At 47.3% G+C, this 25869-nt stretch overlaps 1 protein-coding gene and 1 long non-coding RNA gene across 2 annotated transcripts in view; one reads left to right on the top strand and one right to left on the bottom strand.

Annotated features, from left to right (window-relative positions):
* Positions 1 to 25869, top strand: part of LOC138299157 (uncharacterized) — a 46039-nt gene that overhangs the window by 8206 nt on the left and 11964 nt on the right. The window lies entirely within an intron of this gene.
* Positions 1193 to 20848, bottom strand: LOC138299156 (uncharacterized). The gene is made up of 2 exons (XM_069237227.1): positions 19702 to 20848; positions 1193 to 3644 (listed from the first exon to the last, which is right to left on the bottom strand). The coding sequence occupies exons 1-2, from the start codon at positions 20236 to 20238 to the stop codon at positions 3075 to 3077; spliced, it is 1107 nt and encodes a 368-aa protein (XP_069093328.1). The 5' UTR covers positions 20239 to 20848; the 3' UTR covers positions 1193 to 3074.

The raw sequence follows: 25869 nt of genomic DNA, 5'->3' as shown, positions 1-25869 counted from the left end.
ATTATGGCTTCAATAACAGTTCTGAGGTGCACTGGTGGGAAGCGCAGTTTGAGGTTTGCGTCAGCGATTAAGGTCGCTATAGAGATTCGAGTACCATTTCTGATGTGTTGAGTTGAAAGTTGACGATTAAAAAAAGGGACACCAATGGATTTTATTTGGATGGTGATTTCTCATGTTTGATAGGAGAGTGGATACTTGTCAAAAAGTGTTTTGATTTCTGGTATTCTGTTCTGTGAACAGTGCCTGAACCTTGTACGACGACAATTTCATCAAACATATGTATTTAAGTGTATTTGTATAGCACAAACCTAACTAAAGAGCAGCAGAGCATTTTGTAGGGTCAACTGCAGATTCATACAGGCAACAAGTGATTGCAGGGGCAGCTAGCTTCTCTGAATTGGAGCAGGGATCAGGTGCTCCTGATGGATACGGGGGTATTATTCCATATCCTGCGTGCACATATGGAGAGCGCCTGCTGCCTTGTCAAATAACCCGCGCTAAGCTTTCTTGATGCATCATGAGGAACTGCGCATGACTTGTTGCCGTTTTATGGTTTAATACAGGGCTGCATGCGGAATGCCCCATCGTTGCCTGAAGAGTCTCACGGTAGCAAGGAAAAAGCCCAAGAGCATCCTTTTGGCACGCAGTGGGTAAATGCAAACCCTCTTCTGAGGGCCTGTCATTGCACTGTGATAGACCCTGGAGTCTTGTACTCAGACTGTGTTTTGAGTGTGTAGTGTTATGAAGTGGAAACCTCACGGTGCATAAGTCTAAAGATGTAAAAACATTGGTACAGCTGCTGGGGAAAATATTACCATAGAGGCCTACTACTGACCGATTTCTTTGTGTCATGTTTTTCCAGGACTTTTAACGCCTACCCAGAGTAGGCATTAAAAGGAGGCTTCCACTGGTTACAATGGGCCTGTGGGTGCTTTGCAGGATTAGCGTCAACATTTGTTTACGCTAATCCTTCAAAGCGCCTGACTAGCGTCAATCATTCTGACACTAGTCCCCTAACTACCGCCATGGCGTGCCGTATTTTAAATATGACGCACACAAGGTGGCATTGGGGGGTGCTAAGGGAAACAAGAAAAGTGACACAGCACTGTGTGCAGCCCCACTTTTTTCAAATATGCCCCTTAGTGCCACTCTAGCGCCACATTAGTGTCATTTTTTTAACGCTAATGTGGCATCAGAAGGCCAAAAACACTGCACCATATTTACAAAGAGGCACAATTCATGCATTGCGCCACTTTGTAACCCTTTGTGCTACATTATGCCTGTGCCAGGCATATTGTATGCAAAGGGGCATCCCCCCCCCCTTAGGGTGGCCAAACAAATGACGCAAAGAAATCTGACAGATGTCTTTTCATCTGTGTTTTCCGACACTTTTAACGCCTGCTCAGAGCAGGCATTAAAAGGAGGCTTCTACTGGTAACAATGGGCCTGTGGGTGCTTTGCAGGATTAGCGTCAACATTTTTTACACTAATCCTCCAAAGCGCCGGACTAGCATAAAAAATTCTGACGCTTGTCCCCTAACTACCGCCATGGTGTGCCGTATTTTAAATATGACGCACACATGGTGGCATTAGGGGGACGCTAAGGGGTGCAAGAATAGTGCAGTGACACTTTTCATACTATGCCCCATGGTACTGTTTTTTTCAGCAGGCATATTAACCCTCTATGCTACTTTATGTTGAGTCAAAGCTGCCCTAGGCAAAACTCCCATCTCTCTCCCTAGCAGAAACATTAATCACAAGAGGTATCTTGACATTTTAATTGTTTCCTGAAGGCTGGATGCACAAGGAACTTTTCAGCAGGTGCTTTTAAATCGCAAGTTTCTGAAGTTATTGCTACACACAGCGCCCCCCTGAGGTCAGTGCCCAGAGCAGCCGCACCACTCGCGCCGCCCAAAAGCCGGCCCTGAGGGCACTGCCAATTGTGGTGGTGCTCTTTCTCCACTTCATTCTGAATGAGGTCCCTAAGGCCTCCTCTGCAGGGAATGTTGATCCAGGTTGTAGCCTGGGACAGGTATCTCCTTCCACAAGAACAACAAAAGTTTTTCCATCTGTCGCAAAGGCCAATATGTGGGCACGCCGGATCAAGCCTTGTATCTAAGACTTAGGAGCTTAGACTGGCAGTAAAGGGTGTATTCTCCAAGGAGGGCACAAAGGGCTTTCCGTCTGATGCCTAGACCAGTAGGCGGCTTCCATTCTTTTTAAAGTGAGCAAAATCGTACTGCCACTTTTGACAATAAGTTGTTTTTGCACAGATAGCTCGATGCAGCTCAAACTCTATCTGTTGGCACATGAGCCACTAAGGCCTGAGGCGCTAAGGTTATTTGTCCAACATTTAACATTGCACCTAGGAGTGCCCAGGTTTTGAGCACATTTATTTGAAAGCATCTCTGTGGTCTTGATGCACCTCTACTAGTTGAGGACCCACCTTAATACAAGGCAGGGCTTCTGGTGTCTCATGTTAGCCTTTAGATCGGATGTTCAGATCTTCTTTGAGCTCATACCTGGGGCAGCAGGAAGGCTCGGACTGTCTATATCAAGTAACACTCCCAACCAGTCATCCTTGGAGGCCACTGCTCGACAGTCAACCCCTTCTTGCAGTTTTGCACCATAAGGTTAATCCCTTGAACCTGCAACTGAGAAAAATAGCAAAGGAGCACAGGTTTTACTGCATAGTGACATATGGAGACTTTCTCAAGACTAGACTGAGAGTCTGTATGAAGCAGGCGGCTCTCATTCCTTTTGATTCACTCCTTCTGGAAATCCAGGATGCATTGAAAACCTAGAGTTAAGCATCAGCACTATACCCTCGCAAAACCTATCTCCATGAGGGAGTTTTCACCCTGATGGGATATAGAATGTTCTAATTACCAACCTGCAAGCCCACTGGAAGAACCTATGGTGTTTTGACTCAAGAATAAGAGTCTGCTTTTGAGTAACTCCTTGTCATGTGCAGTGACCGGGTGGCTATTTCTGCTTCCACTTTTGTTGCTAAATGTAATGCCAAAGGAAAACTTGGACTGAACGGGTTGCCTCAGCAAGGTAAAGCTTCTCAGTCAGCGGTCCCACCAGCGCTCCGGGATGCACTCCTGCAACGTCTGGATTTCCAGGACGTTGTGTTGCAAGAGCGCTGCCAAGGCTCTCTGTCTGCTGGCCTCCTGCCCTGTCAGCAAAGCTTCTTTAAGTATGGTGGCTGCTAGCTGGGTGGGTGTTGGAGGATCATGGCTGGTGTCTTCAAGCCCAGTATTTAGTGCTTCTTCCAGTATGGCGGCTGTCCGCTTGGTGGTTGTGGCAGGCTGGACCCTGGCGTCCTCTTCCTGTATGAGCAGAGCCTTCTTGAGGATGTTGATTGTCCATTTGGTGGTTACTGATGATTCACCCCTGGTGTCAATCAATGCTGTCACCCTGGCCTCCTTCAGGAGGGAAGCCATCAGGTAGGTGGATGAAGGAGCCTCCTGGCTAGTGCACTCCTGCCCTGTCAGCAACACCTTCCAGAGTAAGGTGGGTGCTGGACTGTCCTGCTGACTTCTATCCAGTCCTGCCAGCAGACGCTTGTAGCAATGAAAGCCCTTTACTTGTTCTTCTAAGAGGGAGCCATCTTCCCTGCTTGAGTCTGCAACAAGTTCCTTGGGAAGAAGCACAGAAGAGAGATTTCAGTATTGTTAAGTTAAGCAGTCATTGCATTACATACATTTGGTGTTCACACTACCTATCGGGGTAGCTGTGTGTATCAGTAGCGGTATCTGTGGGACTACACTGTGTGGTGAGTGGAAAAGCGTGTGTAGCGGGACAATGTATGGTTCGTGGATGGACAGTATGTGATTGCACTTGGGGGTAGTTACTAGGTCCACCCATGTGCTTTAAGGCTGCCATCTTAGCTCTGAGTGCCCACAATACCTGGTATCAGTTGTTGGAGTTCACCTTCAGTTTACTTGGTGACTTTAATGATGCATCCATATGTTCTCCCCTCCATGCTTCTTCTAATCTACAGTTACTACCCTCTACTTCATTGCATATTACAGAGACTACATTGGACTTCATCTGTTTATCTTTCAAGTATTTCTAGAATTTCTTCACTTGGTTCCATGGAGTCTATGGGGGTCATTCTAACTTTGGCGGGCGGTGGAGGCCGCCCGCCAAAGTTCCCCCAACAGAATACCGCACCGCGGTCAGAAGACCGCCGCGGTTATTCTGTGTTTCCCGCTGGGCTGGCGGGCGACCGCCAGAAGGCCGCCCGCCAGCCCAGCGGGAAACCCCTTCCCACGAGGAAGCCGGCTCTGAATAGAGCCGGCGGAGTGGGAAGGGTGCGACGGGTGCAGTTGCACCCGTCGTGATTTTCAGTGTCTGCATGGCAGACACTGAAAATCTTTGTGGGGCCCTCCTACGGGGGCCCCACGACACCCCTCACCGCCATCCTGTTCCTGGCGGCCGAAATCGGCGGGAGACCGCCGGTTTTCCCTTTCTGGCCGCGGCTGAACCGCCGCGGTCAGAATGCCCTTAGGAGCACCGCCAGCCTGTTGGCGGTGCTCCCGTGGTCGTTGTTGACCGCCAGGGTCAGAATGACCCCCTATCTGTCTTTCACCGCTGGATCATTTTCTTATTCACTCTTCTTTTTCTTCGCCAACACCTATCTAAGCTTCGCCTCTACCTTTCAAAATTTCTTTATGTCTTAAAAAGCTTTCCTACTTTTGTTGCTCAACCTTACTCTGTAAGACAGAACATTAGTGGCAAAAGTGTAAATCTCCATTACTTCTTCAATCCATTCTTCACTTTCACAGTTCTTATAGTCAGTCTCTCAAAAATCCCAAGGAGGGTACTTTTGGTTCTCTTAGTTGAAATTCATGTTAGCTCTTTTCTCAACTAGTTTGGCTTCTTACCCCTGTCCTCTGATCCACTGCTCTCAATCTAATCTAATCTTTTGCAAACACTTTGTCTATTTAGTTTTCAAAATTCAGATGATTTCAGCTTCTTTTTCTTCAAAATGTTGTTTTGCTCCTTCTTTTCTTACCTCAGGAGAATGGCAGTTTCCCTGAGGACTCTCGTTCATCTCTCAACTTTTCTCGTGATCACCCTGTTTCTGAGCCTAAAGTTGCTAATTTTATTTCTCGTGCTAATCCCACTGACTTGTCTGCCTGCTGATCCCTCTTCCTGCTACTCTTATTAATTCCTTCTACCCTCTACATATATTGAACCTCACTATTTAATCTATCACTTTTGCTTGTGTGCAAGGCTAAATGGTGAGAAAGTCTGTTGGGTACCCTTCTAGGTTGCCTGCGGAAAGGGCATCTCATCCGAGTTGCCACAATACAAGGTGGCAAGTGATAGTTGACAAATGCCTATTTAGATCACCGTTAGGAGGAAAAACTCACAAAGGGTAAAGACTTCTTCAGCACTCTTGTAATTCTTGATTGCTTGTGAAAATAGGACAGTTCAGCAAGGCATTAATCTCCTCCTGCATCTAGACTATGTCAAGGGATGAAGGTGAAAAATGAACCTGCTACAAGCAAAAATCTATGACAAAAATGGAAGTGAGGACTGATGATTGAGATAACAAATCTGGAAACGAAATGCGGTGTGATGTATGTTCCTCTCATGCAGCCTCGATCATACATGCTTTAAACAGGACCTGGCATCACAGGAAAGGATGCTGCAACATCTTGAATTGGGAAACTCAGACATCCTCCAATGCCTAGACCACCATCTTGGAAAGGGCTAATAAGATGGTTTGTTTCTCCCCTTTCCAGGAGTTGATGGCGTTGATCTGACTATGAAGAACAAAGCCACGTTTGACATCTTACACAGCGTGCAAGGATAAGAAGTACTTCCACCATTTTTGCGCGCAACACTTGTGAGGTCTCAAGGACATCCCCTCTATATCAGCACAAGCATAGTAGTACTAAAGCCAGCCAAGTGGGCTTGGACACTCAGCAGTGGTCTGAGCATGGTACCTGACAATGAGCTGATGGAGGGCACATGAAAAATTATCCCATTTGGATTCTGTTATGCTCTTCGTCCTATCCCCTCTGACTTCTAAGTAGATAATACTCAGGTTTATTTCTCATTCCCTAGTTTTCATCTTGAGCTTTTTCTGCTTATAAAATATTGGACAGTAGCACATTTTCTCCATCTAAATTCTACAGAAATATAAATAATTTTCTCCCCTGCAACAAATTCTATCTCAGCACCTCCTTCTATTTATTTTGCTTTTTTTGTGTTACTATTAAGAGTGTTCGTAATCTTGGTATGATGGAACGGCCTACCACTTTTTAGGGACAAACTTCTTTATTTTTCGTACATTTCTAACTCAAAAATATTCCAAATAAACCAGCCAGACGCCTGTGTTCCCCCAATCGAAGTCTCCTGGTTTGTCCCTGGCCTTCTTGTGCTCGTTCTTGTTTCAGGTTACTTTTGAATAATTTGAAGAAGCAACCAGTTCGGTTGAGACTTCCCAACTTTGACTGTGGTTAAGGGCCAGAGGTATCAAAGGGTTTTGGCCATTCTGTGTCTATGGGAAAACGTGTTCGTACATATGGCCCTGGCTCTAATTCACATTTGAAGGATCATTTGTTCGACCTGGTCTTACATAGAATATGAGGCCTCCTTCTTGTTGATCTGCCTTGCGTAGGTTTTCACACTGTCTACTGTTTCTCGTTTTTACTTTGCACTGAATATGTTTTATGATAGTGCTTTGGAAAAACAGAGAAATATAAATACATAAATACATAAATAAACTTTACCCAGCACCTGTGGACCTCTGGTCAGTGGACTGCAGGCTCAGTCCCTGCCACCTTCCCTACTTTAAAGACCCACAGTGTTTGGGACCTTCCCAAACACCCACCTGTGAGAGTAAGCTTAGTCGGTCATGAATGAGGCTGTTATAGGGTTCCCTAGGGCTGGGCCCCATAGTTTGATTGGATCTTTGGTCTGTGCGTGCTCAGTGGATCATCTGTATGGTGGTTGTTGATTCCACTGCAGTAGAACCCATATGAAGTTTGGATCTTGTGACCTCGCGTTAAGAATATTCAGTCGCCATGTAATTGGTTCTTGTGGATTTCCATATGATGTTTTAATTGCATGCATGTTTGGTCCAGAAAGCATCCACAACTTCTAGGCAAGTGTGCTTGGTGAGCCATGTGCTTCGTAGATATGGATGTCCCTACAGTTGAGCCACATAAAGAAACTGGGTCTGTGGCCTTCCTTAGGACCCTTGTTTGTTCGTTTGTAAGATGCTCAAGCTTATGGTGTAAGTAACATTGTTGGTATCAGTGTTGATGTAAGTTAAGGGTCTGGTGCGAGAGCCCGAGTGGGTGTTAGTTACCACTTATTATCCTGACTACTGCAATCCGAAATAAACCCCTAATTCTGTTGAACAGTGACTTGCAGCGCTGTAGGATAATATAAGCGTGATGTACTGTACATTGGTACGTGAAGCACCTGATATCAGGGAGGTGTGGCCCATTGTGTTCATGGTTATCACAGTGAATGGCCCCAAAACTCTTGCACACTGATAGATGCAAACATTTCATGGAACTGTCTAGATCCATAGGCATTATTAGATGTGGACATTTGAGGGAACTGTGCCTAAACCTGTAGACAATAGTGGATGTGAATACTTCCCAAGACAGCCAAAGAGACGTAGAAATTAGTTGATGTGAACGTTTCAGGGTACTGATCTAAAACATTACATATTAGTAGATGTGGTCATTTAATGGAACTTGTTCAAAGCTGTAGGAGTTAGTAGGTGAGTGCATTCCATGGAGCTGCCATAAACCCTTAAATACTAGTAGGTGTGGACCCAAGTCTTTAGACTTTAGTAGATGTGGACATTTCAAGAACATGCCCCGAACCCACAGACACCAGTAGATCAGGATGGTTGATGAAACTGGAATGAGACACTCTGAGTTGTCACTGCCACATCCGTGGTATTGTGTGGGTATTGCAGGTCAGCTATTTTGTGCAACAGTGGTGGGTTTCCATATTCTGATGCTTCCATCTTTCAGTTTCCCCATGTCCCCAGGTCTTTATGTACCAGTGTTGCAGTCTCCTGTGCTGTATCCATGACTCATTTTTTCTCCATGTCATCCAGAATTAGATTTCTGGTCTTCTGAACTCTGTGTTCCTGTGATCTAGTATTTCTGTCTGTCAAACGGTGTATCCCTGTCTCCTGGACCCAATGTCCCTGTCTCTCAGTGGCCAGTTGTCCTGTCTCCTGGACCCAGTGTCTCAGTCTCCCAGTCCTAGTGTCTTTGTTCAGCAGACTCAGTGATCCTGGGCCTCAGGCACGAAGAGGCTGGTCTCAGCGCAGTAGTTTGCATTTCACTGGAAACCGCTTCATCCTTTTGGAAACGAGGGACCCTCAAATACCTTGCAGTGAAAAGTGGCTTTTCGCTGGTGTACTCCCTGAATAACGAAGGCAGAATAGTGCGGTGTGGAAGTCTCAAATCTGAAATATCGAAAGTTCGGAATTTTCTATACCTAACTCCACATATTTGTACCTTGTACCTTAATGATATATATGTCTTCTAGGTAAGCAGGTGTTGACTTAGGAATAGTAACTACCTTTAAGTAAGAACAGATTTTCTACACCTAACTCCACATATATGTACCTTGTACCTTGATGATATAAATGTCTTCAAGTAACTATCTTTAAGTAAGAACAGATTTTCTACACCTAACTCCACATATTTGTACCATGATGATATATGTCTTCAAGGTATGCAGATGTTGAGTTAGGAATAGTAACTATCTTTAAGTAAGAACAGATTTTCTACACCTAACTCCACATATTTGTACCTTGTACCTTGATATATATGTCTTCAATGTAAGCAGATGTTGAGTTAGGAATAGTAACTATCTTTAAGTAAGTACAGATTTTCTATACCTAACTCCACATATTTGTACCTTGTACCTTGATGATATATATGTCTTCAAGATAAGCAGATGTTGAGTTAGGAATAGTAACTATCTTTAAGTAGGTACAGATTTTCTATACCTAACTCCACATATTTGTACCTTGATGATATATATGTCTTCAAGGTAAGCAGATGTTGAGTTAGGAATAGTAACTATCTTTCTTCTATACTTCCTCTCCATGCACGTACCTTTCGATACTCTGGACCTCAATATTTTGTTCACAATACTCCTATATGACAATATCTCCAGGTTCAATATTTAGTAGTGCGATCCTTTTCGCTATGAGTTGCAATCACCCACCTTGCAGCTCATTACGAATAGTCACGAACACTGTGAAATTAGATCTACAGGGGAGAGCACATCTCTTTTCGCAAAGTGCCTGCGATCCAGGTAACGATGCCACAAAAAGGTGGTACACCTTGAAAGTGGCATCAGGGAGATCACTCAGAAGTCCGTGGGATACCTGCCTGCAACTCTCCATGTCAGCAACCTGCAGAAGCACATTACAAGGAGTTACCTATTGACCGCTTACACTTAGTGGAAGGTTACCACAAGTCCTCTGTAGATGTTAACCATTGAAAGGTTGGAACACTGCAAATGGTTTCAGTGCACTTGTGCATGCCACTCGAAGAAGGGGCGCATTTTTGCTGACTTCTTCCTCTGTGACTTGCAAGGGATCACAATATGTGCATTGTCACTTGTAATGTCTCTTATGAATAGCAACATATACTTCTGTACGTTGCAAATTGTACTTTCCATTTGCAAAGCCAGTGGCATTGGCTTTCCAAATATTCCCAGCATCACTGAACTCAGTGACCTCGTCTCATATTTCCCATCGCCCAGTCACTCCTTCTCAGTGAACCCGTCTCATGTTCCCTGCTTCAAGTCTCCTGAACTCAGTGACCCTGGCTGACATCTCATATATTCCAGGATCCCATGTTGACACCTCTGCCACCGAGGTTAGGGTCTGTCTAACACCGATGGATAATGTGTTGCATGTCTCTGCATATATGGGTGTTTTATCGAGTACGTCTCTTTCCACCCTTGCGCATTCACAACTGTAGGCACCCTGCCACTTTGAGCCCCAGGAGAATCCCGCTCCCACAAAGAACACCCACTTAAAAGCACCCAATACACAATTGTGTTGGTTTACTCAGGTGAGAGCTGCACAGTAACAAGGTGGGTACACACCTCAGGATTGTTCCTGGTGCATCTCAGAGCCTTGCAAAGGCATACCCTCAGCCAACCCGTGGCGTGCAATAATGCACGCTTCGGATACCCTGAATGGCAGTGCCGGACTAAACCCTGAGGAGGTCCTTAGGCAGTCGAAATTTTGCCCCACCCCTCGTAAATTATCTCCTAATACGTTTTTAATTTTACCAACCAGCAATTTTGTTGCACAAAAAAAAACAATACACACACATAGTTTGCACCGAATTATTTTACAAGCTGACAGAAGATGAGTTTTTAAGAGACAAACTGTTATATGAATCTGATGTCCGTGGTTTATGTACTTTAAATTGTTAATGGGTACATTACAATAATCCAGTATTTTCCCTATAGGGTCTTTAATGTAAAGTTTTCGTTTCTTTGAGTTGATTAATTTGTATTATCTTTTGGAAACATTTTACGAAATCTTGATTGTAGTTTTCTTTCAAAACGATATCATTTTGATCCGTTGTCGTGGGCCCCTAAAAGGAGTGGGGCCCATAGGCTGGTGCCTACTTTGACTATTTGCTAATCCAGAACTGTAGAACGTGCATAGCTACAATGGCCCACAAACCTTAGTAGGCTGTGTGACCTCCGCAGCCCCTGTCCAGTATAGAGAAGGCCTGTACTAGGGCCGGGCTTATAGTTAAACCCAAGCCATGCTCACTCACATGATCTCCAAGTGTAACTATGCCAACAGCCACCACCTCGGCACACCCATTTACATCATACGCAAAACACAACTTACACAGAGTGCTGCAGCAGGGCTCCTTCTCAGCTTTCACTCAAGAAAACACACAACTCGAGTCCTGCGATCGCTCCACTGATTTCCTATAGCCATAAGGGCAATCTTCAAGGCACTTTGCGTTGTCCATCCAGCCTCCGAAGGAAAAAAACTGCTGTACCTCCAAGTTAAATTCAAGCAATAGAAACAAAACAGGACACTGTGCTCCAGGCTTGCACCACAAATCATCATACCACCTTACCATAAGAAATCTGTAGGAGGCACTGCTTTTTCAGTACAAGCCTGGAACTCACTGTTAGCCAAGATTCAAAGCATCCGGGAACATATACACTTCAGAAGACAGTCGCAAACATGGTTAAATCTGAGATAACTACCTTACCCCACAACCCTGGAACTGAACCCAGAAATACAACAGCACGTGCAAGATCATTCTAGAAGTTAAAAGCCACAGATATGGAACAACCCGGCCAGCACACCACATTCTATATCCAGGTAATCTAAGAAGACCGGGCCTATGGTTAGCCTGGGTAGTATATAGTAATGTGAATTCATATATAAGCCCACACTAATACCCTGACACCCAGCGGTCAGCAGCTAAGTACTGTTTAATCATACCACACATACATAAGACACATATGCTGTGGGTCTTGTTCGTCAATCAGTGAACCAGCCTTCACCAGCTGAACAAACATGGAATAACTGAAGAGACCTGTCACACACCCCGCTGGCCAACCGAAGAGCTGTCATCTAGTCCACCACTGCAGGTCCCAATGAGCTACCCACTATGGCAGCTTCTTGACATCTCACAATGGCATTCAGACATAGGGTGATAGTAACAATGCCCGCCCCGCAGAGCTCCTTTGCCACTTCTCACCAACTTTGCCTGCTCAGGACCAAAAACTTTAGACAGAATATCAAGTTGGACAAGACAGTGCAGTAACCGGCTAAGTAAACTGTGATCTTAACAACTACCATAAAGGGACGTGCAGAGCTGCTCAAAGCTGCCAGCCTACTGGAACCCATAAACAACGTGTTTCTCTCTTGCACCTTTTCATTTACCACACTGCCAAGCGCTATGCCCTATAACACAATCACCCCATCTCAGTGCTCATCACTCACGACATAGAAACACTTCCCACATAGAATGCCAAAAATAAGGACAACACCCTTCCAAAAACACACTCTACATGGCGTAGCGTGCTGTCCATGCAGGCAAGTGCTTCAGCACCCCCACATAGGGGTGTATAGCGCTATATGGATTCTGCAGTACAATACAGCATGTAGAGCTGTACACTGGGGCTGGAATACAGGCAGAGCTGTTCACACAAAAACATGAGCTGGAGCAGAATTATAAGTAAAGCTTTACACTGCAGTATGACTACAAGCAAAGCCTTGCAGTTGGGTCTTTGTATATGAAAAGTGATGCTTTGAGGCAGGACTACAAGTAAAGCACTGGGCTTGAATGAATGTAAAACCAGGCACTGTGGGGGAACTGCAAGTAAAGCTGTGCACTGATGGAGGACTACAGTGAGCGTTGTTGACTAGAGTGGGACTACACCTTAAACAGGTACACATGAGGTCATGCACCCAAACTGGACTGCAAGTAAACCATGCACACCCTTAGGACCCAGAATCTATGCGCTAGGGGTTGGCTACAAGTAAAGATATACACTAGGCCATGGCTGGAAGTAAAGACTGCAGCAAGGCAGAACTACAATTAAAGAGATACACTAGGCCATGGCTGGAAGTAAAGACTGGGGTGAGGCAGAACTACAAGTAAAGAGATGCACTAGGCCATGGCTGGAAGTAAAGACTGGGGTGAGGCAGAACTACAAGTAAAGAGATACACTAGGCCAAGGCTGGAAGTAAAGACTGCAGTGAGGCAGAACTACAAGTAAAGAGATACACTAGGCCAAGGCTGGAAGGAAGGACTGGGGTGAGGCAGAACTACAAGTAAAGAGATACACTAGGCCAAGGCTGGAAGGAAGGACTGGGGTAAGGTAGAACTACAAGTAAAGAGATACACTAGAGCATGGCTGGAAGGAAGGACTGGGGTGAGGCAGAACTATAAGTTAAGAGATGCACTACGCCATGGCTGGAAGTAAAGAGTGCAGTGAGGCAGAACTACAAGTAAGGTCTTACACGGGGACAGGACTACAAGTAAATGTGTGCACTTGGGCAGGATTTCAAGTAAAGTCATTCAGTGGGGATGGACTACACATGAAGTCATGCACCCAGACTGGACTGCAAGTAAAGCCATGCACTGGGGTGTACTGCAAGTAAAGCCGTGCACTGGGGTGGACTGCAAGTAAAGCCGTGCACTGGGGTGTACTGCAAGTAAAGCCGTGCACTGGGGTGGACTGCAAGTAAAGCCGTGCACTGGGGTGGACTGCAAGTAAAGCCGTGCACTGGGGTGGACTGCAAGTAAAGCCCTGCACTGGGGCTGGACTACAAGTAAAGTCATGCACTGGGGCTGGGCTACTAGTAAAGCCATGCACTGGGGCTGGACTACAAATAAAGTTACTTACTGTGGATAAACTACAAGTAAAGCCATGCACTGGGACAAGGCTACTAGTGAAGCCATTACTGGGGCAGGACTGCAAGTAAAGCTACATACTGGGGATAAACTGCAAGTGAAGCCATGCACTGGGACTAAAATAACAAGTAAAGCCGTGCACTGGGGCTGGACTACAAGTAAAGTCATGCACTGGGGCTGAACTACAAGTAAAGACATGCACTGGGGCTGGATTACAAGTAAAGCCATGTACTGTGGCTGGAACACAAGTAAAGCCATGCACTGGGGCTTGAGTACAAGCAAAGCTATATACTGGGGATATACTGCAAGTGAAGCCATTCACTGAGGCTGAACTACAAGTAAAGCCATGCACTGGGGCAGGACTACAAGTAAAGCCATGCACTGGGGCCAAACTACTAGTGAACCCATGCAATTGGGCTGGATTACTAGTAAAGCTACGTACTGGAGATGTACTGCAAGTGAAGCCATGCACTGGGGCTGAACTGGGGATGTACTGCAAGTAAAGCCATGCACTGGGGCTAGACTACAAGTCAAGTCATGCACTGGGGCTGGACTACAAGTAAAGCCATGAACTGGGGCTAGGCTGCTAGTGAAGCCGTGCACTTGGGATGGACAACTAGTAAAGGTACATGCTGGGGATGTACTGCAAGTGAAGCCATGCACTGAGGCTGAACTACAAGTAAAGCCATGCACCAGGGCTAGACTACAAGTAAAGCCATGCACTGGGGCTGGACTACAAGTAAAGCAATGCACTGGGGTTGGAGTACAAGTAAAGCTAAGTACTACAAGTGAAGTCATGCACTGATGCTGAACTACAAGTAAAGCCATGCACTGGGGCTGCACTACAAGTAAAGCCATGCACTGGGGCTGGACTACAAGTAAAGTCATGCACTGGGGCTGGGCTACTAATAAAGCCATGCACTGGGGCTGGACTACAAGTAAAGTTACTTACTGTGGATGAACTACAAGTAAAGTCATGCACTGGGACTGGGGATGAACTACAAGTAAAGCAATGCACTGGGCAGAAATACGAGCAAAGCCATGCACTGGGATTGCACTACATGTAAAGCTGTGCACTGGCGACAAACTACAAGCATAGCCAGGCACTGGTGTTCGAAGACGCTTAAAGCCATGCACTGGGGCTGCACTACTAGTAATGCCATACACTGGGACCTGGCTAAAAGTGCATCAATGTTCTGGGCAGGACTACAAGTAAAGCCATTTACTGGGGCCAAACAACAAGCAAAGCCATGCAGTGGAACATGGCTACTAGTGAAGCCGTGCACTGGGGCTAGTGTACAAACAAACCCATATATTGGGGCTTAACTAAAGCCAAGCACTGCGGTTGGGCTATTCATAAAGCTACGTACTGGGGCTGGACTATTAATAAAGACATGCACTGGGGCATGGCTACTAGTAAAGCTATGAACTGGGACATGGCTATTAGTAAAGCCATGCACTGTGGCTGGACTACAAGTAAAACCATGCACTGAGGTTGGGCTACTAGTAAAGCTAGATACTGGGGCTGGACTACCAGTGAAGTCATGCTCTGGGGTTGGGCTACTAGTAAAGCTATGTACTGGGGCTGGGTTACCAGTGAAGTCATGCACTGGGGTTGGGCTACTAGTAAAGCTATGTATTGGGGCTAGGCTACCAGTGAAGCCATGCTCTGGGGTTGGGCTACTAGTAAAGCTATGTACTTGGGATGGACTTTGAGTAAAGCCATACACTGGGGCTGGGGTACTAGTAAAGCTACATACTGGGATGGATTATGAGTAAAGCCATGCACTGGGTCTGGGCTACTAGTAAAGCTACGTACTGGGGATAGATTATGAGTAAAGCCATGCGCTGGGGCTGGCCACTAGTGTAGCCATGCACTGGGGCTGGGCTACTAGTGAAGCCATGATCTAGGTTTGGGCTACTAGTAAAGCTACATAATGGAGATGGACTATGAGTAAAGTGGGGACATGGCTACTAGTAAAGCAATGCACTGGGGCTGGGTTGCTAGTGAAGCCATGCACTGAGGCTAAGCTACTACGGAAGCCATGCACTGGGGCTGGATTACTAGTAAAGCTACATACTGGAGATGTACTGCAAGTGAAGCCATGCACTAAGGCTGAACTACAAGTAGAGCCAGGCACTGGGGTTGCACTACAAGTAAAGCCATGTACTGGGGCTGGGCCACAAGTAAAGCCATTTGCTGCGGCTGGGCTACTAGTGAAGCCATGCACTGGCCTACAAGTAAAGCCATTTGCTGGGGTACTAGTGAAGCCATGCACTGGGGCTGGGATACTAGTGAAGCCATGCAGGGGGACTGGAGTACAAGTAAAGCTAGATACTGGGGATGAACTATGAGTGAAGCCATGCACTGGGGCTGGGCTACTAGTGAATCCAAGCATTGGGACCTGGCTACTTTAAGAACTATGCACTGGGACATGGCTACTAGTAAAGCCATACACTGGGACATGGATACTAGTAAAGCCGTGCACTGGGGATGAACTACAAGTAAAACCATGCATTGGGGCTCGACTATAAGTAAAGCCATGCACTGGGGCTGGGATACTAGTGAAGCCATACATTTGGACATGGCTACTAGTAAAACTACGTACTGGGCATGAACTAAGAGTAAAGTCATGCACTGGGGTTAGGCTACTAGTGAAGTCATGCACTGGGGTTGGGCTACTAGTAAATCTACATACTGGGGATGAATTACGAGTAAAGTAATGCACTGGGGTTGGGCTCCTGGTGAAGCCATAAAGTGGCGCTGGACTACAAGTAAAGCTATGTACTAGGGATGAACTACGAGCAAAGCCATGCACTGGGACTGGACTGCAAGTAAAGCCAAGTACTGGGCCTAAACTACAAATAAAGCCATGCACTGAGGCTGGACTACTAGTAAAGCCATGCACTGGGGCTGGGCTACTAGTAAATCTATGCACTGTGGCAAGAATACATCTAAAGCCATGCACTGGGGCTGAGGTACGAGTAAAGCCATGCATTAGGACCTGGCTAAAAGTAAATATATTCACTGAGGCTGGACTACAAGTAAAGCCATGCACTGGGGCTGGGCTACAAGTAAAGCCATGCACTGGGGCTGGGCTACAAGTAAAGCCATGCACTGGGGCTGGGCTACAACAAAAGCCATGCACTGGGACTGGGCTACAAGTAAAGCCATGCACTGGGGCTGGGCTACTAGTAAAGCTATGCACTGATGCTGGACTTCAAGTAAAGCAATGCACTGATGCTGGACTTCAAGTAAAGCAATGCACTGGGGCTGGGCTACAAGTCAAGCCATGCACTCGGGGTGGGGTACAAGTAAAGCCATGCACTGGGGCTGGGGTACAAGAAACGCCATGCACGGGGCTGAGGTACAAGAAAAGCCATGCACTGGGGCTGGGGTACAAGTAAAGCCATGCACTGGGGCTCAGCTACTAGTAAAGCTATGCACTGATGCTTGACTACAAGTAAAGCAATGCACTGGGGCTAGGCTACTAGTAAAGCAATGCACTGGGGCTGGGCTAATAGTGAAGCCTTGCACTGGGGCTACACTACAAGTAAAGCCATGCTCTGGGGCTGGACTGCAAGTAAAGCCATGCACTGGGGCTAAGCTACTAGTGAAGCCATGCAATGGGACTGGATTACTCCTAAAGCTACGTACTGCAGATGTACTACAAGTGCAGCCATGCACTGGGGCTGAACTGGGCATGAACTGGGGGTGTACTGCAAGTAAAGCCATGCACTGGGGCTGGACTACAAGTAAAGCCATGCACTGGGGCTGGGGTACAAGTAAAGCCATGCACCCTGGCTGGGCTACTAGTAAAGCAATGCACTGTGGCTAGAATACTTCTAAAGCCATGCACTGGGGCTGAGGTTCGGGTAAAGCCATGCATGAGGAGCTGGCTAAAAGTAAATATATACACTGAGGCTGGGCTACTAGTAAAGCAATACACTGGGGCTGGACTACAATTAAAGCCATGCCCTGGGGATGGACTACAAGAAAGGCCATGCACTGGGGCTGGACTACAAGAAAAGCCATGCATTGGGGTGGGATACAAGTAAAGCCATGCACTGGGGCTGGGCTACTAGTAAAGCTATGCACTGGGGCTGGACTACAAGTAACGCCATTCACTGGGCTACTAGTAAAGACATGCACTGGGGCTGGGCTACAAGTAAGGCCATGCACTGGGCCTGGGCTACTAGTAAAGCTATGCACTGGGGCTGGGCTACTAGCAACGCCATGCACTGGGCCTGGGCTACTAGTAAAGCTATGCACTGTTGCTAGAATGCAGGTAAAGCCATGCACTGGGGCTTAGGTATAAGTAAAGTAATGCATTGGGACCTGGCTAAAAGTAAATGCATGCATTGAGGCTAGACCCCAAGTCATGCACTGATGCAAGTGTAACAAATACACGACCTGTATATTCACATGAGACACAGTTAAAAGCTTGGCTTTTTGGCAGAGTTCAAAGAAACAAAGACATACCCAGTGAAACTCTAACATTTGGTGAACATTAGTAGAAGACTACTGTGTAAGGGCTTCCTTGCGCCTCTCTCCAAAGTGAAGTGTGTCGGTTTCTCAGCCAGTGAATCCTCCCCTCACGTGGATGTGGCCCACTTGCAGAGTATTACCTCCCACAGCTGCAGCAGGTGATGCAGCCTCAACAAGCCACCAGAGATCTTTTAATGAGATCCCTCTGGCTGTCACCTTGATGGAGGTCCTACCAGACCACTGGCCCCAGTAGGGCAAAGATGCAACAGAATGCATTAGACTACGCATTCCGCGTCCACCCGATGCTGGATCGGTACCCTACGCCCCTTCCTAGCCAGGCACTTTTCTGGACAAGTGACTTCTAGACGAATAGTTCTTACTCACATACAGAGATATGGTTATATTGTTTAGTAAGGTTTATACCCATGCAGTTTACAGCAGGTTTCTCATGCAGATCTGTGCCATCAGTGGCCTTCACACATGAAGTTTGATTGGGGCTCTAGAGGGGTTTACCACCGTCTTAGAAGCAGGTGTGTCCAGCGTTAGCTATTAGTCACATAAGGAGACAGAGATTATTCATGTTATTGCAGAAAAAGCATGCCGTTTTAGCATGTTCTAATGGCAGCGTGAGCAGTTGATTATGTGTGCAGACATGTTATTCTCTTGCTGAGAGTTTTGAAGGTAGCCTTTCTGGCGAGCAAGTGGGAGGCTTTCAGCACAGAGAGATGTGGCTTAGGCATCCTACTGGAGCTGTGTTGCTGATGCAGCTTTAATTCTGTGGAGGTGTTTTAGAACTGAAATTAATACTCCATGGTATAAATCATTGATATCATCTAGTTATTTTATCTGATCTTATCTTATCCAGATTTGAGGGCACTATGCCCGGGAGGGTATTCTGGCACTAGCATGTCTAGGATGCCTGCTTGTTCATGTCATTTTAATAGTAAAACCAAGCTCAGACTATCTTTAAGTCGCAGGCACCAGGAAGATAACTTTCCTGAGAGATGCTCAACTATAAACATAAAGCCCTCCACATTCATGTTCTTTCAGACCAGAATCATGGACCTGCAGCACAATGATTTTGAATTCCCTTCAAATTATCAGGACCACAGATGATCCTGTGAGCATAATCAGTCATCATGTCCACAAACTGCCCTCTTGTGCATGTACACCCAGTGGAACGGCTCTATTGCGTTGTTATATTATCTGTATTTGTAAAGTGCACTATCCCCCGCGAGGGTATCCTGACGCTGAGCAGGCATGCGTCCTACACCTACCTATGGTAGGTTGGTTAATTGAAAAGTCAGGCCTTCAGCTTCTTACGGAATTCAAGGAGAGAGGGGGAGGCTTCGATGTGGAGTGGAAGGTTGCTCCACGCTTTTGGACTGATGTAAGAGAATGCCCGTCCTCCTGATCTGGTTCCGTGTATGGTGGGATATTGGCAAGGAGGAATCCTGCGGAGGTAGGTGTCAGGGTGGTTGGTGGAAGAAGACGCAACTGTTCAGGTCGGTGGTGTCTGAGTTGTGTAGTGCCTTGAATGTGTGTGAGGAGTTTGAAATGAGTGTGTGTGTGTATCAGGAACCAGTGGAGCTCCCTCAGGTGTGACGTGCGTTCTGTCTGGGAGGTTGAGGATGAGTCTGCCTGCCTGCCAACAAATAGGAACGATCGTGCAGCCACCTAGCAGTGGGGCTGGAAACTTCTATCTGAGCTTGTGAACAATCCACGGCAGGCACAGCCATGCTGCTCTTGCATACCCCTATGGCATTCCCCTTTGACTGGCTGCACACCTACCTCAGGTTCACGCCTTCTGCCAGAGGGTGTGAAATGAAACAATATCACTGCTGCAGGTCTTCCCGCCTTCCACACCAGTGGCCACTTCCACAGAGCTGGGGCTCCTGACCCCCAGAAGATGCTGGCCTTCGTCCCGGTACCTCGCAGCATCCTAGGGACAGCGATGAGGCTCTGCTGACCCTGTGAGAGGTCCACCCCTCTCCTCTGCATCGACCAGTGGAAAACAAACCGAGCCTTCCCCAGCCGCAGTGACCCACAAGGTGCCAGGCTGCGTGGGTAGAATCCGCTACTCAAGAAAGCGCCAAACATCTGCTGAGCGTTGCCCCAGAGGCCTGCTGAACCCTCTCCGACCGTGCCCACCTGTCTCAGCCTGGCACCACCATCCTCATTCACTGTCCAGCGGAAGTGGCCCGGGAGGGCTCCGGGTTTCGTGTCGCGCCGGCCTGACCTTTTCTCCATCGCCCCCTTGGCTTGGAGCACTGGACGTGGGCACCGGGTGACGGCTGCCCTGGCAGAGGTAGAGGGCACAGACGCCATTGGCAAGGTCGCACACTCCGAGACAGAGGCCTGCTGGACTGGGTGCTGCGCTTCCCAATGATGGGCAAGGTTCCCGGGGGAGAGCTGAGCACGGTGCCCGCGTCAGCTCTAGGAAAGGATGTGCCAGCCGGGAGACCTGGCTGAAAAGAGAGTTCAGACCTCTCCAAGTGCATGCTGGGGGCCTGTGGGGGCTGAAGGACCAGGCGGCACCACTCCGTTGGAATGATGACACAGAAACACCTTTCTAAAAAGAGATCCCGGGCCTCTCACACTGGCATGTCCTTGGGTAGTGGGATCGGATTGGGGGCACTATTCCGCTCTGCCCCAAGGAGGGGTGACGACCTCGAGCTCAGTGCTGAGCAGAGGGCCCGGCACCCCCCAGGGCACGTGGGAGCAGGGCCGAGGACCCAGCATTCCTGACGGACAGCCAGGGCCGGCTGGCTATGGGCCATCAGCGCACGCCAGGCGCACGGACCCTGCCTGCTGAGTCCGGCTGCAGACCGGAGACAGCCGGCGCGGGCGGGCTCCTCCATCCCGACCCAAAATAGACCAGCCGGCAGCCTCGCCAGCTCTGCCGAGCTGTTCTCACCCCCGCCGAGCTGTTCTCACCCCCCGAGTTTTCACAGATTTACCGTTGAGTGATATATTGTTCGTCATTTGAGTGGGTCCGGAAAATAAAACACAATTTTTTTTTTCTTTATTTCCCTGTTTTTGAAGTGTTGTGCCAGCAGTAGGTGCCAGGTTTCCCAGATACATTAGCGTGCTGCTCCAGTCCAGGAGTTTCATTATGAACTCCGTGATTTGTGGTCCTGTTATATAATGGAATAAAGGAGACTACAAGTCCCAGAATGCATAGGAACAACCTGGACTGGCGCAGCACATCAATAATGGACAGAGGAAACTTGGCACGGTGGGCGAGCCTCTGGGACAAGTCCTGAGAACTGGCCTGCTTCACTGGCGTAACAAAGGCCACCGCAGTTCCCACGGTGCGGGGGCGGGGGTAGGGGTGGTGAAGGGGCACCTTCAACACAGTGCCCTGGCCTGAGAACTGCGGAGTGAATCCGGAAGGAGGGGGGCTCCATTTACTGCGCAAGCCCCCCGCACCCCCCAAGTTTTGTTAGGCCACTGACCTGCTTTTATCATTGACGTCCCATCTTGTGGTTGCTCAGCTTTCTTCGTGCCCCCCCCCCCCCGTCTGCACACCCACTTTCACGAGTTCATCCGAGAGCTTGCTCGTCGGTTCAGGCTTGCCAATTTCTGTTATTTTGTTTTGCTTAGAAGTGGGCGAGCCAACACATTAACGGGGAGAGCCGAGCCAAGGGTCTCGCTGAGATCTTAGCGCTCGTGCCGAATCCTGAAATGAAAAAATGTTTGTTGTGTAAATCATAGCCCAAACCCCGTAAAATATAATATGATAAAGTCGCTTCAAACTTCAAAAACGCTCATTTCTTTAGCACGTGGAGGCTTTGACATTAATACTTTATAGCACTGCCTGAGAAGTGCTTTAGTAAAAATTATAATTAAAAAAAAATGAGCGATTAGTGAATTGAGAGACAAGACAGTTGTCATGTAAACTATGTAGGTGACCCAGATAATTATAGAGTAACATTCCTTACAATAGGGCTATGTTTTTACCTCTCTGTGCATCTTTCAGCTGTTTTTACATAGCGCGAACTCGACACCGAGGTACTGGAGCGCTTTGAATAGAAGAAACACGTTGGAGCGCTTTACACAGAAACACGTTGAGTTACACAATGTCACCATTCGTTGTTCAAAGGCACGATGAGATGAGGTAATTTGCCTAGAATCACAGGCTGTTGTGGGCACGCCGAGACTAGAACCTGGTGCATTAGGTTCACAGCTGTGGCCCTAACTCCAAGTACATGGTACTGGGAGAGAGACATGCAGAACCCACATGAAAGCTGGGCTGCTATGGGCTCGAGGTCCCAACAGGACCTCGAGCTGAGCCAGGCTCGAGCCTGGCACGAGCTTTCAGTGGCTCGCCCACCTCTGGTTTTGCTACTTAGCAGGCGCAGTGTTTGACATTCAGCGTGCCCGATCACGTCCAGTGCTTAATTTGTAAATAAAAACGTGCCGGTGCCCAAAGCTCTCATCTGAAACTCGCGGCTGCTGCAATTAAATGTGCGAGCACGGAATACGAGGCAGAGTAATCCTAACGTCATCTGGGGCTTCTTTTATCCATTTACAGCCACTCCAGCTCACTCTTGCAGCTTTTTGGTTTCACCCTTTGTGACGCTTTTTAGTTTTTCTCTTCCTCCGTCTTTTTCATACGTGTCTTTTGCTCTCAGTAAATGCTTGAGGCAGATAAATAAGTGCCGGCCATCAAAAAAATAAGTGCCGGTGCCCCGCACCGAGAACCACCGGCTCACATTAAGCACGAATGACTTCTCAGAAAACAGGACTCCTACTGACATCACAATACAATAATGATGCAATGGGGAAAGCCGTAAAACAATCATTTACATTTGGAGTATCGCTTTCCCGTTCCCTGAAATGAATAGAAATCTGCAAATGGATGGAAAACAACGTGCCTGCCATGCTTTTACCGCACCCTCCATTCTGCCCGGCTAGTACTGACTGTTCACAGGGGCCATCTGCGCGCAACCTGGTGCCAAGTTCTAGCAGTAAGCAGTACGGAATTTGGTGCAGTTACACGTCTCCATCCATGTAATGGGTAAGAGAATTGGTGCTAAGTAACGTGAGTAATGACAATGGAATCTAGTGTCTGGGACCCTTTCATATCCCATCGAAAGAGGCCAGAAACACGGGAATCATTTTCGAGGGACACATTCATCTTTCATTTTATTGAGAGTTACCAGGGGACTGCATCCTTGTCTTCCCTCTTCATCCAGAAAGGACCTTGTCCAAGCCTTGATTATTTCGAGGCTTGATATTGCAGGGCATTATTAGTGGGCCTCCTGACATTCCTGATTCAGAGAGTACTGAGAGGCCAAAATGCAGTCATCTGCCCGTGCAGTTCATGGGTTTATAAGATGCTCTCACATTTCCTCACACCTCCGACAACTTCCCCGGATGTCTACCAACAAAAAAAGCCTTTTTTAAAGCGCTATTCCTGTGCCACCGGGCCCTATTTAAAACTGGACCAGCCACTTACATGACATCCTTGTTCACAGGGTCCTGTCCTTCGCGTTCACTCAGCTCTAACTCCAAATGTTTGACAACAACCCAGTGCTTAATTTGTAAATAAAAAGGTGCCGGTGCCCAAAGCCCTACTGTTAAACACGCGGCTGCTGCATTTAAATGTGCGAGCCCGGAATACTGAAGCAGCGTAATCCTGAATCCATCTCGGGCCTCTTCAATCTATTTACAGCCAATCCCTGCCTCTTCAGCTCACCTTTGCAGCTTTCTACCTTTGTGACGCTTTTTCGTTTTCCCTTCCTCCGTCTTTCCCATATGTGTCTTTTGCTCGCATGAAATGCTCGAGGCAGAAGACTAAGCACCGGCCCTCAAAAATAAGTGCCGGTGCTCAGCACTGGAAACAACAAGCACAAATTAAGCACTGCAACAACCCCAAGATTGAAAAGAACCGGGAGAGGAGGTCGATCCTTGGAGGTGCTGACATCAAAGCTTTCCTGGCGAAACCGAATCGCAATCATTTGTGGAAATACTTAAACAATTAAAACTTATTTATTCAATCTGACAGATTAAGTTTTAACATATATTCCGTTTATTCACACATTTCAAGTGCCAATACACCCCTTTTTGTGGTATTTGTGCGCTCTAGCAATGTATCATTCATTCACTCATTCTTTCACTCACTCGTTCGTTCATACATTCACTCACTCACTCATTCACTCATTTTGAACTGTTCGGGCAAAACCGAATCAGAATAATTTCAGTAAACACTTAAAACATATTTATTCAATCTGGCAGGCTAAGATTTAACATATATTCCGACTAGTCATACATTTCAAGTGCCCAAACACCCCCCTTTGAGGTATTTGTGCGCTCTACCAATATGCCATTCCTCCATTCATTCCTTTTTCCATTCATTCATTTATACATTCACTTAATCATTATTTGTAATGAGTAAATAAATAGCAGAGATTCTGGTATACTGAATTGTCGTCTATTACAACTTTTGTAATGCGTCCATTTCTTACGATAATGGCATTACTCCTAGTCCTACTCCCTCGCCTTCCTTTCAACCAATGAGGCTTCCTGCTTCCCCCTAGACCCTCCCTTCCCCTTTTAAACCCCCCCGCACCCCCACCACCTCCTGTACAAAAACAAGCCCAAGCAGCAACTCAGGCGGTCTGTACCGGGGGGGCGGGAGGGAACAGAAAGGAAGGCGAGGGAGTAGGACTAGGAGTAATGCCATTATCGTAAGAAATGGACGCATTACCTCCCGTCCCTCCCTCGCCTTCCTTTCAACCAATGAGACATAGCAAGAGAAAAACAGGAGACGGACACTGAGTTGCAAGAAGTTTATTACAATCCATAAAGACCATCGAGACCCTACCCCTATTACCTCATAGAGGATAAGTCCCGGTGACCCAACACTGACTCCAAACTACCCAAGTCCGTCAGCCTATAATGCCGAACAAATGTTGAAGGAGAGGCCCAAGTGGCGGCCCTGCAAATTTCCACCACTGAAGCCCCCTGAAGCTCAGCCACCGTTGCCGCCATACCCCTGGTAGAACGGCCCTGAATCCCCTGGGGAGGAACCACCTCTTTCAACGAATACGTCAACAGAATCATGGATCACACCCACCGACTTAATGAAGCCGTGGAAGGCTTCTCACCCTTCAGGGCCGGACCGAAATTCACAAAAAGCGAATCACCTTTACGGAAAGGAGCCATCACACGCAGATACTCCAACAATGCCCTGCGCACATCCAAAGAATGTAACCGAACCTCCTCATCCGAGGAAGGATTCGGACAAAATGAAGGAAGGATGACATCCTGGCGAGCATGAAAAGAAGAATTAACTTTTGGAATAAAAGAAGGAACCGGAACAAGCACCACACGATCCGGAAAAACTTTACAAAAAGGAAAAGAACAGGCCAAGGCCCCCAATTCCCCTAAACGGCGGGCCGAAGTAATGGCCACCAAAAAGAACGTCTTCAAAGAAAGATGGCGCAAGTCACAGTCCCCCAGAGGTTCAAAAGGGGCACCAGTCAATGCATCCAAAAGTAATGAAAGATCCCAGGAAGGAAAAGAACGTACAGGGCGAGGAAACAAATTAAGAAGCCCCTGAAAAAATCTAGGCATCAAATGACCCTCATCCGACAGATTACGCCAAGGACCCCTAAATGCCTGAATAGCCGCCCACTGCACCCGCAGAGAAGCCACAGAAAACCCCAATCTTGCACCAACCTGTAAAAATTGCATCACATCAAAAATAGAAGTGAATGTAGGATCCAATTTATGCTGGAAGCACCAAGAAGAAAAAACTTTCCACTGTCTACCATATGAAATCAAAGTGGAACGCCGCCTGGAAGCCAGTAAAGTAGAACTCAAAGCAACTGGTACCCCCAGACCCGTCAAACCCCGGCGTTCAACTTCCAGGCCGTCAAGTGTAACCTCCTCAACGACCCCTTCGAGAGGCAAGGAAACTCTAGGGGAGACGGACAAAGAGGAAGAGGC

Source organism: Pleurodeles waltl, chromosome 6 (genome assembly GCF_031143425.1).
Source record: "Pleurodeles waltl isolate 20211129_DDA chromosome 6, aPleWal1.hap1.20221129, whole genome shotgun sequence".
NCBI lineage: Eukaryota > Metazoa > Chordata > Amphibia > Caudata > Salamandridae > Pleurodeles > Pleurodeles waltl.
This window is presented reverse-complemented; position numbering and strand designations above follow the sequence as displayed.

What these genes read in the sequence shown, in the direction of transcription:
- LOC138299156 (XM_069237227.1), bottom strand. Translation starts at nt 20,238, where the DNA reads ATGGCGTCTGTGCCCTCTACCTCTGCCAGGGCAGCCGTCACCCGGTGC. An exon ending in GCAGAAGGCGTGAACCTGAG is followed by an intron (nt 3,645 to 19,701) that starts GTAGGTGTGCAG and finishes CTTCTTCCCAAG; the next exon opens with GAACTTGTTGCAGACTCAAG.